The 14,485-nt window shown below is 39.4% G+C and overlaps 1 protein-coding gene across 2 annotated transcripts; it reads right to left on the bottom strand.

The window, feature by feature from the left end:
• Window positions 1-2,997: 2,997 nt before the first annotated feature.
• Window positions 2,998-13,232, bottom strand: LOC112293170 (uncharacterized). Of its 2 annotated transcripts, none has more exons than XM_024542325.3 (15): window positions 13,013-13,232; window positions 12,692-12,761; window positions 9,097-12,336; window positions 8,728-8,856; window positions 8,346-8,537; window positions 8,006-8,046; window positions 6,678-7,639; window positions 6,249-6,356; window positions 5,833-6,074; window positions 5,484-5,702; window positions 4,958-5,233; window positions 4,555-4,705; window positions 4,171-4,304; window positions 3,844-3,930; window positions 2,998-3,567 (listed from the first exon to the last, which is right to left on the bottom strand). In XM_024542325.3, exons 3-15 carry the CDS (start codon window positions 12,058-12,060, stop codon window positions 3,448-3,450), a joined length of 5,625 nt encoding a protein of 1,874 aa, XP_024398093.1. In that variant the 5' UTR covers window positions 12,061-12,336; window positions 12,692-12,761; window positions 13,013-13,232; the 3' UTR covers window positions 2,998-3,447. The 2 variants fall into 2 exon arrangements, with proteins under 2 accessions (XP_024398093.1, XP_090113111.1); XM_090256985.1 differs by having other exon boundaries at window positions 9,097-12,357; window positions 13,008-13,195.
• Window positions 13,233-14,485: the final 1,253 nt, after the last annotated feature.

The raw sequence follows: 14,485 nt of genomic DNA, 5'->3' as shown, positions 1-14,485 counted from the left end.
CTTTTATGAGTAAATGTGGTTTTTATGAAATATAAATAAACAAAAAGATCTAGAAAAAAAATATATATCTTGAAATCAATTTAATGTATTGATGGAACTATTCTTGGGTAGGGAGAAATATAATATTAAATAAAAATAGAATTATACTTAGATAAATAATTAGAGTTTTCTAAAAAAACTTAATTAAATATACATCAAATAAGCCAACATCAATAAAGACTATAAGATTATTTTTTGTTTACTTAGCCTACTTCTTTGAACTGCTTGGAACTTTTTGATGTTAATAATTTTATGAATTCTTTAGCCTTAAACTTAATTTTAGTTTTGATTCTTTTGATTTTTTTGTGAGTAAACTAAATGAAGTATATTTGGTCATTACGTTTTGCATAAATCCTAATGAATAATTCCTAATAAGTCATAATTATTGAATATGATTTAATTAATTAAGCACATATTAAAAAATAAATTTTAATTTAAGATGATTTGATTTTTACAATTACGAAAAAAAATTCAACAAACTACTATTCCATAAATGCTATATCAAATGGGATCTAACAGTATATAAGTTCAATGCCATTTGCAATTTAAGGCTCTACATATTATTAGGCTTGCTCCCATGTTTGTTAACCTTGTTTTTCCTTCTCTACCAAATGAAAAAGTAATAAAAAGTAAAAGTAAAATAAGTTGGGCCTAAAACTCAATATGGGATGATGTTGCCCAGGCAAATGTGCAGACATACTTGACACCAAGACCTGATTTTAAAGAATTTTTAAATTTTCAAAAAAGAAAAGTAAAGGAGTTGAAATAGCAAAAACTTGTGTAGCGTGAGACTAAATTATGGGCAGAACAACCCTCCTTGCTCACAAGTTGATCCTAAGAGTACATCCCCAGTTCTCCATGTCCTTGAAAAAGCATTAGTCTTGCAAAACCACTAATTCAAAGCCACGGATATCTTCAACCATCCTCCAATTCTTTCAGCAGAGCTGGTAATATGGTTACAAGTATTGCATTGTAGACATGGATTCAAACAAGGAATCTTAATGGAAGGATTCAACAATAGAGGCTTTGGGAACCTCCATGTGAACAAATCCAAAGAAATAACTTCCACGATTTTGGAAGAGGGTCTAGTTGTAAGCTGCAGGAACTCTCTAAGATGCTGAGAATTCATGTTGAGGCCCTAAGCAAGTTTGAAGCGCCATTTAAGTTGCACATGCACTTTTCTAGTAAAGCTCTTGAAGAAATCAGACTCTGAGAGTGAGATGCAAGGGTTTTGTGCAGATGATGATTTCGTTTGCCACCATGGGCACATACCCTAAGCCCACTTAAGCTCAAAGACAGCAAATAGCTGCTGCTCACGGACTTGGCGACCATAGAATAAGATGTCAAGTACAAGATGACACTTGATTCCAGCTCAAAATTTCATGGAGTATAGTTTTCATGGATTCACAAGTCTGATGTCGACTACAATTTCTAATCAGACCAACAAGTTGGCAACGAATCCAGAAGGTGATCAATATCTCCCATGCATCAAAAATTGAACCGTGTTGGAGGTTCGATTGCGTCGTCGTGTTGTAAAATCACTCTACTGCGTGTATTGAGACTAGCCAGCTGCAATGTAGTCCAAATCCGATGCCCGTTTCCACGACAAAGCACTAGCTGATTCTAATCGACCACCAACTGGATCTGAATCTCCGACGCTGCTAGAGCTCACGTTGCTGTCGTCGTGCTAGTTGTGAAACGGTGAGGCCCGCGAGATACTTATCTCGCATCGAGTTGGCGCAAACAATGTAGTATCCTGCCTACTACGGAGTTGTTGGATGATGACTGCATCGCATAGTACAAACAAACGCAATTGAGCTCGTGAAGGCACTTCCCAACATAGATGGCCGATCAGTTCGAAATTCATTGTGAACTGCGTCGCGTTTACGACGATAGCAATCTTGTGTGTGAGATATTCAGTTTCTAGTGTCTGCTGAAGTTTCAGGGATCCACGATTCTCCTTTGTGCTCCCTTCCTCAAGTACACTGCCGAAAAATATACGACGGCAGCGGGGGAGGGGGTATTCATTTAGTGGAAGACCCAGAAAGTGAGGAAAAGTGTCGCGGTTAGGCCCCAGTTCAAACTAAAAAACCAGGAAATTGATAGGTTATCATTTCAAAGGACGTTTTTGCAATTATTACAAAAGGCAGGTATATTTGATATTATCAACAATACAGGAGTATTCTTGATATTTTAGCAAATTTTAGGGGCATATCTGATATTTTCCCAAATTTTAATGAAATATGTGTAAATGTATATATATATATATATATATATATATATTAATTTTTACTTATTTTTTATAGAAAATAATTTTACTTTCTATATAATTTAGAAAAAGAATAACACATTAGAAATACAAACAAAAAAATATATTAAAATAATATATACATATACCAAATGAGTAGCAAATTGTGGTGGCAATAACAAAAATTATGATGGCAATAGCAAAAATTATGGTGGCAATGACAGAAACTATGGTGAAATTTACAACAGCACCAATTTACAATACTCCTTTTATTTATGTATATTTTATAACAATGTTACAATTTGATAATGTACAAATATAATATAATAATAAAATGAGTACCATTCATGCACATAGTACTAGATGAAATCTGACTTAAATTTGGACTACATTGCAGCTGGCTAGTCTCAATACACGCAGTAGAGTGATTTTAAAAGTTTCAATCAACATATATTGGTATATTTGAAAATTAATGAGGCAATGTGACAAATATTTGATCTATGATAAATTGATTGAATACAGAAAATGCAATTGAAATTTAACATATCAAAAAACGTTCACAGTTTGATATAATAACTAATCAGAATTTATAATGATATAGTGAATACTTGAATTTGAATTTTAGAACCATCTTTTTTCTATTATCTCTGTCTTAAAAACGTCTAAAGTAAAAGCATAGTCATCATAGCATATTAATAAGAGTCATGATGTAACTGTTCAAATGGTTCAATTGCCAAGTACGAAAACTTATCTTTTACATCGACTACAATGCGCTCCATGCCGAGTTATGTCAGAAGTTCATCAACCTTCAGAACTCCAGAAAACTCCTGAGTAGAACTTTGAAAGGAGCAGTAGCAAGATGCAACGGGTTGACCGTTTCCACTTCTCCACTCTGCACATTATTCTAGGCTAGCTACATTTCAAGAATGGGATGCAAGAGGAAAAACAGTCGAGCTACATCAAGACCTCCACCACTTCTACACTACATATTTCAGCCTACATACTACTGAAGACAATCCGTTGTGGCCTTTTTGATGACACAACACAGACGGGAAGTGCTCAGCAAAGTGATGATTTGTTCCTTTGAAATGAGAGTTACAGTCATATGCCTACGCGAATCAATAAATTCCTCAACTTCAATTAACTTTTCCAGTAACCCATTAACACACTGTCAGTGCCAAAGCCTCAGATCTTGCTGCTACCGCCTCATAAAAAAGCACTTGAGGCTGCAAATGTCCTCTCCGACATGTGCTTGCCACCTCTTTCCATTCCCCAATAACCTGCAAACATCGTATCACGTCCTTAAGTTCAGGAAAAATATTAAGGCAACACCTCAAAAAGCACTAGTCTGATGCAGACAAAGAGAAAAAAAAAACAAAACAAAACAAAACAAAAAAAAAAAAAAAAAAAAAAAAAAAAAAAACCATACTCTGATCACTAGATGATCCAACTCCATATCTACTCTTGAAGAATCCAAGACCAACAAAACCACCGTGTACAGCGACATGAGATACGAGGGTATGGGATTGATAGCAAAGGCAGGATTCCATATGTACCTTTACTGTGCTGTCATCAAACATTACCCACCTACCAAGCTCCTGATTATAGGCAAAACAATGATAATGAAGACCATAATAGCATACCTGAAAAAGTAAAGATTAATATGAAGAGTATCAGAAGCTAGCAATGTCAGGTCAACAAAGTTCAGCTGCCTATTGACATATTGCAGACAACTAGACCACACACAACTCTGCTTTAAAAACCAGCAACTTTTAACCTAAACCCAACAAAGCGGAGACAGTTATAACCAGAATAAACGTTACAGAAGTAGTAAAACCACAGTTCCTATCATCAGTTTCCAAACTCAAGGGGTAAAAGCTTACAACAGATACTAGTCTGTGATGGAACCCTTTATCAAGGCCACAATAAATAACGCCAACATCTAATGCAACATCAATAGCATCCACTGTGGCTGTTATATCTTCAAAGCTCTCCCGCCCGTTCTGCCACCCCAGCACTGCCACAAAGACCACAAGTAAACTCACAAGTTTCAGAAAAGATCACAACATACAGAACATCAAAAGAGTTTTTTCTTTAAGCAATAGTGTACAATATATCAAACACCATGCAACCACAGTGCAACGAGGAAGACGGAAGAGAGCAGAGTTGCACTCATATAAAAATCTAAATGAAACTATGAACCTTGAGCAGATCCTAACAGTAAACAAAGGATGCACATCTACAATCCATGTCAACTGTTTGCTTACCTGTCGTAAATACATGAGGAGCAGATTGGAGGAGGTGATGCATGTGGTTTTGCCGCCCACAACCACCATCATCAGTGATATCACATGCTAATTGGTCGTTCATGTCAACAAGTTTTAAAAGCTCGTCCATGGAGCTTTCCTGATACAGTACCTACGTAGAAACAGCAGGCACAACTTTAAATTTGAGGAATGTCTCTGCACTATTAAAAGTATAATTGTTTGAATGCGACATAAAGGATAACACATGAGCACATCAACAGGGTCGTTGATATGTCAAAGAACGGTTTGTTTAGGTATTTGACACACAAAAAAAAACCATAAGAAGTGTGGTGGTTCGATAAAATAGCACATAACTGCAAAGAATTTAAAAATAATAACATCTCCAGAATTTTGAACAACGAACCTTAGCAGTACGCAGTGCACTTGCATTAATGTGGTGAAAAAAAGCCGTGTACTTTAAGTGCCGAGACTCCAAATGACAGCTTTGGCAATTCATTTGCTCGGCAACGTGCAGTCCAAACAAAGCGTGAGCCATGCATGCATGCTCCCCATAGCAATCCCATGATCCTCGTGCTAAGCTACTCTCTGAGTTGCCAACAAAAGTAGCATTTGGCACGAAAGCCTTGTGTAGACACTCAAAAATAACTGCCAAGACTTCAGATGCATCATTCATTTGCCCCTGCAATACAACATAATATATAAGAATCAATAACGATTGATACTTCAACAACAATGCTTTAAGGAATAATAATAACTAATCGACAGCAATTACCTCAGACTCCCCAAACTGCTATTTTACGAAACGAGATTTTTAATTGGTGACTTCTTCGCAATCAGAGAGCTATCGCCTACCAATTGAAATGCACTACGAACCACAACACATTCAGAAAAGAAAAAGTAATGGCGATTGAAATTGACACTGCAATAACCTGTTTGAATAAGTCACTATCTGGATACAATGCACTGAGAGCAACCCGCAAAGCAATCGGAGCAACTGCATCTCTACTGCTGCTGTTGTGGACAGGCGTATCCAAACCCAAAAAAATATCACGCAGTGCACAAACCACACAAGGTGTTCCCACATGCACATGCTGCATACTCGTGTCAGCCAACAACTCCTCCCGAAACCGCCTCAAATGCCATAGTGACTGAAGAGGCAACACAACCTGCTTGTTTAGTTTTCTACAACATACAAATGATTGATAGAGTTTTAAAGAAATGAAAAGGACTGAATTTTATATGAAGTGAGTCCAACTTATAAGGAGCAGAAAAAACAACCTGTATGACTACATTGAGAAAACAGTTGTACTGCCCAATTTCGTTTCTCAGGCCTTTCCCAAACTCCTCAACTTCCTTCGAAAGTGCTTCAACTGCTCCAGGTTGAGATCCAGTAGTCCCTGCCTCTACCAGTTGCTGCGCTCCACAATCACCAGCTGTGCCGTTTGAGCTTACGGTGTGAAGAGGAGATGAAGCTATATAGCTTGAGGTTACTGGCGCTGCTGACTGCGAAGCTAACATGTCTGTTTTAAACAACAAGTGAAACCTTTTCAATAAGTTAAATGTAACATAAATATAAAACTAATTCCAGAAAGCATCCAGATGATTGATGTTCGAGAGAGATGTACTGTAACAACATTCAACTGGATCTTAGCCTCAATAACAGAAGCTGACACCAAAATTCACTAGGCCCTCACCTAAACTCTGACGCATGGCCTGCTCCAAATCAGCCTGAAACCGCTCCTCATCGTCTTGCTCTGTTTGAAGCTGCCGCAAGGTCTTCTTTACCTCATGCTCGGCACAACCTTCATGACAAAGAGAATTGTATTCACAGATGAGTTAAATTCAAGCCCAAATAAGCTACCAATGAAACCCAAAGAGTAACAATATAGATTAATTCAAGTAAAAGACAAACCTTATACATGATATAGATTAGGTGGTAATGGACTGCTCCACCGATCTATTTCTACAAGCAATCTATCCTGGACAAAGGGAGAGATCTTTGATGCACATTCACAGCCTAAATCTGGATTAAATGTAGAATTGTTCATGAAAGTTGTAGGGAAAAGATGAGAGTCACCGCGAAAAGCGAATGAACCGAAAATATGAAGCTCAAAGAAGCTAACCTTCATATGCAGGAGGTGCAGGTAATAGGAGGAGTGGCTGTGCTGCATGTACCCCGTTAGTTGGTGCAGCACCATAATTTCGCGTAGTATTCTGGCGCAAAAGAGGCTTCGACTTGTCTATAGAAGATGACGCCCCAAGCTCCTTTGAGAGGTTCTGCCTTGGAAATGTCTTTAACCCATTAGCAGATTCAAAAGTATTACAAGACTGTGGATCCTGATCAACTACTATACCTTCTTCAGCGTATATACGAGGACCCTTTCTGCGCCGGTTGCGGCTACTACCTCCTTTCGTTTTCTTCTGTACAGCATTAGGGTGATCACCATCCGCTGGTGGTAAGTGGATACCACCTTCTGACGCTATAACTTCCTCACGACTTGCTTTCCCCAAGATATTATTACACGTATCTTTCAGCATATGCTGCTCAGTAACTTCCAAATCAAATTCCGTCCCACCGGGCACATTTACAGAGATTTCAGAGACCTTATGGTCTATGACAGGGTGCATTTTCTGCGGTGGAAGAGAAGGACGCAAAACCTCTCTAGAGTTGTGTATTCCTTCTGTCGGAAGAACTACTTGACCATTCATAGGATCTGCCACTTCGGTGGGATATTGACAGCTTTTCTGAGCCACCGAGAGTTGCATGGAACTTGATGGCAACATCTCGGAGTTGACAACATCAACCAAGTCACTCGCAGTTGGTAGAGTGCAAACGGCTTCTTTCCCATTGTCCAAGGCCTGCATGGTCTGCTGTGCTAATTGCCTCCTCCGTTCTTGCTCCGCCAGATGTTTCCGCTTGGCTTCTTCTTCCACGCGCCGCTGTAACTCCAGAGCTTCCATAAGCTTGCGTTCCTCTTCTAACAACAAAGCTTGATGCTGAACTTCAGACTCGCGCTGTTGCTTTGCATCATCTCCAACCACCCAATCCCAATGGTCACCCCTGTCCTCTTCGTCCAACTCCACACTGTCAAGCACATCAAGTAGTGAGCATATGAAAAGATCCCAATTTCAGACACACAGAAGAATAAATGTAACCATCTCTCTCTCAACCCAACATCGGTGTTATTTAAGGAAAACAGCTTTGTTTCGTTCAGTTGAATAACCAAATACTCCAAAATCACGAGACAATTCAATAAATAAGAAGGTTGATATGGTACTTAAAAATTGCACTAGCACGCACTAAGTAAAACAAGCTAAGACCACGTCAATACCATCGTATAAAGCCAGTTCCAACAAGTAGCAATAAACCCAAACCCTTGCACATCTAACTGAGATGAACCCAGCTACATTGCTGTAAAATTCTTACATACAGTAATGAATGTATTCCCACCTGGCAGCTTCAACTTGCTGTCCTGCGTGGGAGAAACCGCGCTGCAACGGACAGATGGAATACAATCAGCATCAGTAATTGCAAACTCAAAAAACCCTTCAAGCATCAATCCTTGAGGCAACACGCCTTCAAGTTGGCAGCTTGAAGATCATACAAACTTAACTGAAATGTCTTAATCATCATAATTGACAAAGTCTTTGTTGAGGGTCACAAGAATTTACACAAAACACTATGTTGAGACAAACCTCAAAACGTTGCACCTGAGTAGAAGGACTCGACAACTGAAAAATACCATCTCCAGACCCATCTCACGCATAGGCCAAGAAAAATTCCAACTGACCTTTGCATCCTTGGACTTTTTCTGATCTTTAGCTTTCCTCTTCTCTTTTGACTTGTCACGGGCTTGCTTCTGATATTCTGCTTCTTTGGGTACTAAGTTTTTCTGATCCTTGGCAAGCTCCGCAAGAAAAGCTTCTTGAGCTGCCTCTGATTTCCGCATGGCATCCCTTTCAACTTCTGCCGCTAACCGATTCTGCAAAGTTTTACGGACACAGCTAGTATGTAAAACAGCTAGTATGTAAAACAAAACCCACATATAGCTTGCATTATATATATATATATATATATATATATATATATATATATCGCATCACATAAAGAAAGACAAATACAACAAATTACTGAGGGTAGAGGTATCCCAATCCAGTTCCGATTGCACTTACCTGGAGAAAACTCTTCACGAGAGGGAGAGTAACTGCTGTATAATCAAGGACCGCCAATTGTCCAAGTTTAATCTCCAACTTTTCCAGATCATCCGTTGCTCTCATTATTTTTGCATCCAGGAGGTTAATCTGCAACATAACCATTTTTTTCCTTTCATCTTAGTTAAATAATTTTCCTGCAGTGTTGCTCAATTATTCACCATTTGGCTTATATTCTAAATTGGTGAGCGTACAATTTACCCAGACAAGAATGTTCTTTCTTCTATGACAGTACAAAGTACCTGACTCATCTTCAGGAAGTGCAGTTCCAGTTGAAGACATAATTTTAACAGTACATATCTGCAAACAATGAGCACTGAAATAAATCACCTTATTTGAAAGCTGTTCTCTTTGTCGAAACATTGCATCCTCCACACGAGAATCTTCATCTACGCGGGAATCAACACGATGGATGGACTCTGGCACTTTCCACGATTCTTCGTACTCATCCCAGTCACTTACACGGACTCCCAAGCTTCCATCACTAGGACGCCTGCGAACCATCCCAGTCTGAGCATCCCTTAAGATGTCACTAATCGCATCTAGCTCGGATTTTCGACTAGAAGAAAACCCACGTACGCGGGCATCGAGTAGCTCCTGCTGCCGGTCTTTCAAAATTACCTCAAAGCTGTTGCCAGTACCATCAGGTTGAAGTTCTCTTCTTTTGTTTTCTTCTACGCATAATCGTTCAACAAAGCTTAATGCCTCCTCATTACTCAGAAGTTCATATTTCTGTCTACATAAGTCGAGTATATTTTCAAGTTCTTTCTCAAGTTCACGGCACACAGCGCGCCCCCGCTGTCCCTGTTGCTCCCGAAACTGCTTCCAACCAGAAGGCAGATATTCATGTTCTAGGGTACCAAACATCCATGATAGTTGAAGATCCATATGCTTGGTACCTGGTTCTCCAGTCTTACCTATCATAAGACACAAAGGGTGTCGATGAGCTACGGGGTCTTTTTCGGCCGCGAACTCTTTGACTCCTCCATGCTTTAGGATTTCACTAGGTAAAAGTTTCCCCTCAGGAAATTCCTTGAGCACACGCTCGTCTAACAAGAGACGTGTAAAACCCTCGTTCAAAGACAGCTGATCTAGAATAATCTCTTCTTCACCAGCATCTCCACTTCGAGACAAAACCGTGGATTCTAAATGGCAGTTTACTCCACATGCCTGACCAAACTCCACAAGATAATTGTGTAGACGCTGAAGAGGTGATAGCTCCAAGAAGCGAATATACACGGGGGATTGATTGAACTCATAAGGCACTGCAGGATCTGACACTAAAGACTGAGTTTCCTCTGTGGCGAATTGGATAATCTTTGCAACATGGTCATGCGCTAAGCACTTGTTCCTGATGAGAATCCTGAACAGGTTGTAAATTTTCTCGAGCAGCTCTTTCCTTGACTTGTCTTCCGCAAGTGGTAGGTTTTGAGAAGGAATTTCTATTTTAGCAGACCGGTCTATTTTTATTCCTTTTTGATAATCTCTTATGCAGGTATGCAGATGCTCCTGGAATAATCCACTTGCTCCCTGGCCAAGTCCTGCTTCAATATCTTCAAAAAATTCAAGTTCCACCTTTTTAACATTCTCCACGCTCTCGGCCATGGTGACTTCATTCTCAGATTTCTGAGACAACTTCGAATCTTCGAACTGCATAGCGGTGGTTTCTATAGATTCTGATTCATCGGGCTGGTAAGAACAAGCAGATTGGATGAGCAGCTCGACAGCTGCAGCTCCATCAATTGGGCTGCAATCTTCATCCAGCAGCTGATCCACCCACTCTTGGTCGATCTCATGAGGTATCATCTGTTGAAATTTCTGAGGAAGAGTCGGCACATGCCTCTCCAAAGTATGATGACTCAGATCGTGGTAGCTGGTAAACCTTTCCCCACATTTGCAGCACACCCAGAAGCGCCAAGTTTTTTTCTCCTGCACGAACTCTAAAGCCTCGGAAAGAGCATCAGATGCAGCGTGACTTTTGATAAGTCCTCCGCTCTCCTTCCAAGATGTTATATGATCCCGCAATTCAGCGATAGATACTTCAAGCATACTCTCCCTCTTTTCAGGTGTAAGATCATACCAAAACTGTCGTACCCGATCTATTCTCTCATCTACAGAAAGGGGCTTGGAAACCTTTCGTGAATTTTGCCCACTAGATTTCCGTCTTTCAAGCTTTTTCTGAAGCGACTTTTCATGATCCTCAGTGGAGTCTATGCCACCATCGGCTGATGAATCCCTCTGTTGCAATAGCCTTGCAGCAGCAACCCGAACCTCAATCTCTTTCCGCCTCTCTTCAGGAGTCTTCACCACTTTCTTAGCCTCATGTGGACGCTTTGGCTGAGATACCCTTTGCTCCATTGGGTCCTGCTCTGCAAACTTCCGCATCTGTACAAATCGAAGCTTCTCCTCCCCAGAGCCATTTCCAAACGTCTTCATCCAGGTAGAAATAGAGGTTAAACTTGCCTTCTGAACCAAATTTTTTAATTCCTGTTTGACATGTTCAATGCGAGCTTCGGCAGTAAGAAGCTCCTGCTCCTGCTCATGGTGCAGGCTCTCACTCGCTGGATCAATGGGTTCATCAATATGTAGAGCTCTTTCACATTCTTGGACCACTACTTCATAGCCTTTGCTGTCTTTTGCAGCTTCATAAAGAAGCTGAGCATAAAAGTGCGCATACTCCACGGACCGAGGGGAAAGAGAAACAGCTTTTCTCGCGCTCTCAAGGGCGGATTGAAAGTGCTTTCTCTTCGTGCTAGTGTCCTCGATAACAGCCGCTATACGCATGAGAATATGCCCCTGCACACGATATGCTAGACTAGAAGCGTCATTTCGGCTACATACATCTTTCATGAGCTTCAAAGCTTTTGTACTGTTTCCTCTCCGCAAAGCCACCAATGCCTTGTCACACTCTCCTTTAATTTGCGCAGAATTCGAAGTTTCATCTTTCGCACCGCTAGTAACTTTACATCCTCCAGAACGAGCAATGGGCAGCCCCTTCCCTGCCCCATTCGGAAGCCGGGCGGGAGCAACTCCTTTCCCAAGAGTTTTCTCTGTGACATCACCTTTGCATGGACCTGTAACATCTCTTTTTCTTTGCCCTCCTCCAGTCTCCGATAAAAACGCTTCTGCAACCGTTCCGGCTTGGATCTCCGGCACTGCCACCGCTTCCCGCGAATCGCTATCATACGGTGCAGATGAAATCAACCACACTGGAGCGTTGTTTGGCTGGGAAGAGGGCACAGGAATATTTACAGAAGCAGTGCGAAAAGCGGATGCTTTCTTCTTTTGCGCCATGTGCAGAAGTGCAATTTACATACATGGCCATGGGTGCCGCATAGCAACCAATTGGTCTCCTACAAGCGCGACTACACTCTACCTTTCTTCGCCATAGCTGTTAGCACAAAAGAACTACAGAAATACGAAACATATCTTCATGATCCGCCTGCGTTCAGTCAAAACCCTGATGCTCTCATCTCATCGGTTGCATTACTTTCTACGAAATAATCCGTCACGAAGCAACCACCTCGATTGAACGATGCGAAATCCCTACCCATCCCTCAGAAGAATCATCTGACAACTCCAAGAAAAACCCTACGAGATGAGAAACTCCTCAGGTTACTCTGGTAAGCAGCAGAAAGATGTTACAGGTGGAATCAAGAAAAGCATAATCACGTTCCAACGCATTAACACGCTTAGATGAACCAACAGACGTCCAAAAAAAGCACTTATACACCATTCTCGCTTTCACAAGAACAGAACCCCAAAGTCTTGAGCGAACGACCAAACTCGATAACAAAACCCTAAAAAGAACATGTCTAGCTTTCTGGAGTATCGAACTCGGTAGATTCAATCAAAAGACACCATCTCTTAAATCGGTTACACCGTCCCTTATTACTCTCATTGTCAAACCACTCACAGTTCTCACCTGATTCGCGGTAGGCGCACATTGGAGTACTTAATTCCTAGACGTTACACCAAAACCGCCAACCGCGAACCTGCTCCCCAGAAAGATGACAGAAGCTCGCACTTAAAAACATGGCTCTAAATTACAGAGAAATCCCTAACATTGGCTCAACTTTTGAAGATCACACTTGCTCCATTCACGCACGACTGGCACTTCGCACTACAATGCTACCAAAACACGGAAAGCCTGCATGAAGCATTTGCAGAATCCTAAAGCAGTGTCACAAATCCAGAGCAGATTGAAAACGACAAAGACTGGAATGGAAGGTGCAGACGACCTTACAAAGAGAGAGAGAGCGAGTCGATTGATCGCAGTAGAACTCGCGAATGAGCCGGATCCGAACAGAAGAAAGACAAGTAGAGCGCACGCAGACGGATCGCAGCTTGAAAAGTCTCCGAGAAGGGAATCGGAGAGCGAAGAGCAGAAGTGCAAGGGAGGGAGGGAGAGTGCGAGGAAGAGAACAAGAGGGAGCTGGAAGATGCAATTGAATTTGCTGCAGCGAGTGAGTGTTCTAGCAATGACGGAAGAGAGAGACACAGACCTTCAAGGGGGAGGGCTAGGATGAACAAACCATTTTGGATGGACGTCAACTGCTCTGCTTTGATGCATGGATGAATGGATTTTATTGATGGATGGATGAACGGAGTCAGAATATTTAGGGCTTGAGAACCGAACCGATTTCATGCTTAGCAAAATCATCATTCTCGCAAGAATAGTTCGACACCTTGTCAAACAATTTCGCCTCGTTTAGATTTTGGAAACGAGTGTATTACTGATTGGACAATGAGATTTTTTGGACAAGCAAATAAATATATATATATATATATATATATGTGTGTGTGTATGTATGTGTGTGTAAAATATTTGTAATGAAAATATAGATAAGTGCATAGTTTATTGTGTTTGATGTTAAGCAGATTCTTTTGGTTTTAATGTATTATCTCAATTTTGGTAAAATATAATGTTATAAACTTACAATAAGCTTAAATTAAAAATACCATTTATATGACCTTTTATATGACCACTTAAATGAGAACATGATTAATAGATCATATTAAGTAATAAAATTTGGGTTAATAAAAATTTATAATGCGTCAAGCTTCTTGATGTAAAAAAAAATATTGTAATGATGTGTACTTATAAATGTGTACATATAAAAATTATTGTACGAAACTATAGATTATTGCACTATTATACTCTTGTTAGAATGAATTTTGTGAAAGAACTAAAATAAAAATAAAAATCCATGGCATTAACAATGAGTAGACAAAATGCATGATAAGTTTAGTAATAAATTAGTTTATGCTACATATAAAATTTAAATTCCAAATTATTTATTTAATCTTTTTAATTATATATTTTTATAAAATTATGTAATATATTATTTCCAAGTTGATGTAGTGTAATAAGCAATAAATATATATATATATATATATATATATCAAAAATTCAAATATTTTATTATTTTAAAAATAATAAAAATATGTGTATATATGTATATATATATATATATATATATATTATATTACCTGCAAAAAAATTAAAAATTACACATTTGTAATTAAAGTAACATTAGTGATATGAGTTATTTCTACAATCCTAATCATCAACACAAACTAAAATACTATTTAATGTTAGGATATTCACTAAAAATAGATTATATATTAATTTAAATCTTAGTAGATCTAATTGAAATATATTTAGAATTCAAATTAGATATTATATTAAATTTTATTGTATTAACTGAAAATGTAC

This window comes from Physcomitrium patens, chromosome 16, assembly GCF_059467195.1.
Source record: "Physcomitrium patens ecotype Gransden chromosome 16, ASM5946719v1, whole genome shotgun sequence".
In the NCBI taxonomy this organism is placed as follows: domain Eukaryota; kingdom Viridiplantae; phylum Streptophyta; class Bryopsida; order Funariales; family Funariaceae; genus Physcomitrium; species Physcomitrium patens.
Note: the sequence above shows the minus strand (reverse complement) of the source record. Positions and strands in the feature narration are given on the sequence as shown.

Coding starts and splice junctions, on each gene's coding strand:
- LOC112293170 (XM_024542325.3), bottom strand. CDS start 12,060: ATGGCGCAAAAGAAGAAAGCATCCGCTTTTCGCACTGCTTCTGTAAAT. Junction 6,357..6,677: donor TGCACCTCCTGCATATGAAG/GTTAGCTTCTTT, acceptor TTTGTCATGAAG/GTTGTGCCGAGCATGAGGTA. Junction 4,706..4,957: donor GTGCACTGCGTACTGCTAAG/GTTCGTTGTTCA, acceptor GTTTCTACGTAG/GTACTGTATCAGGAAAGCTC.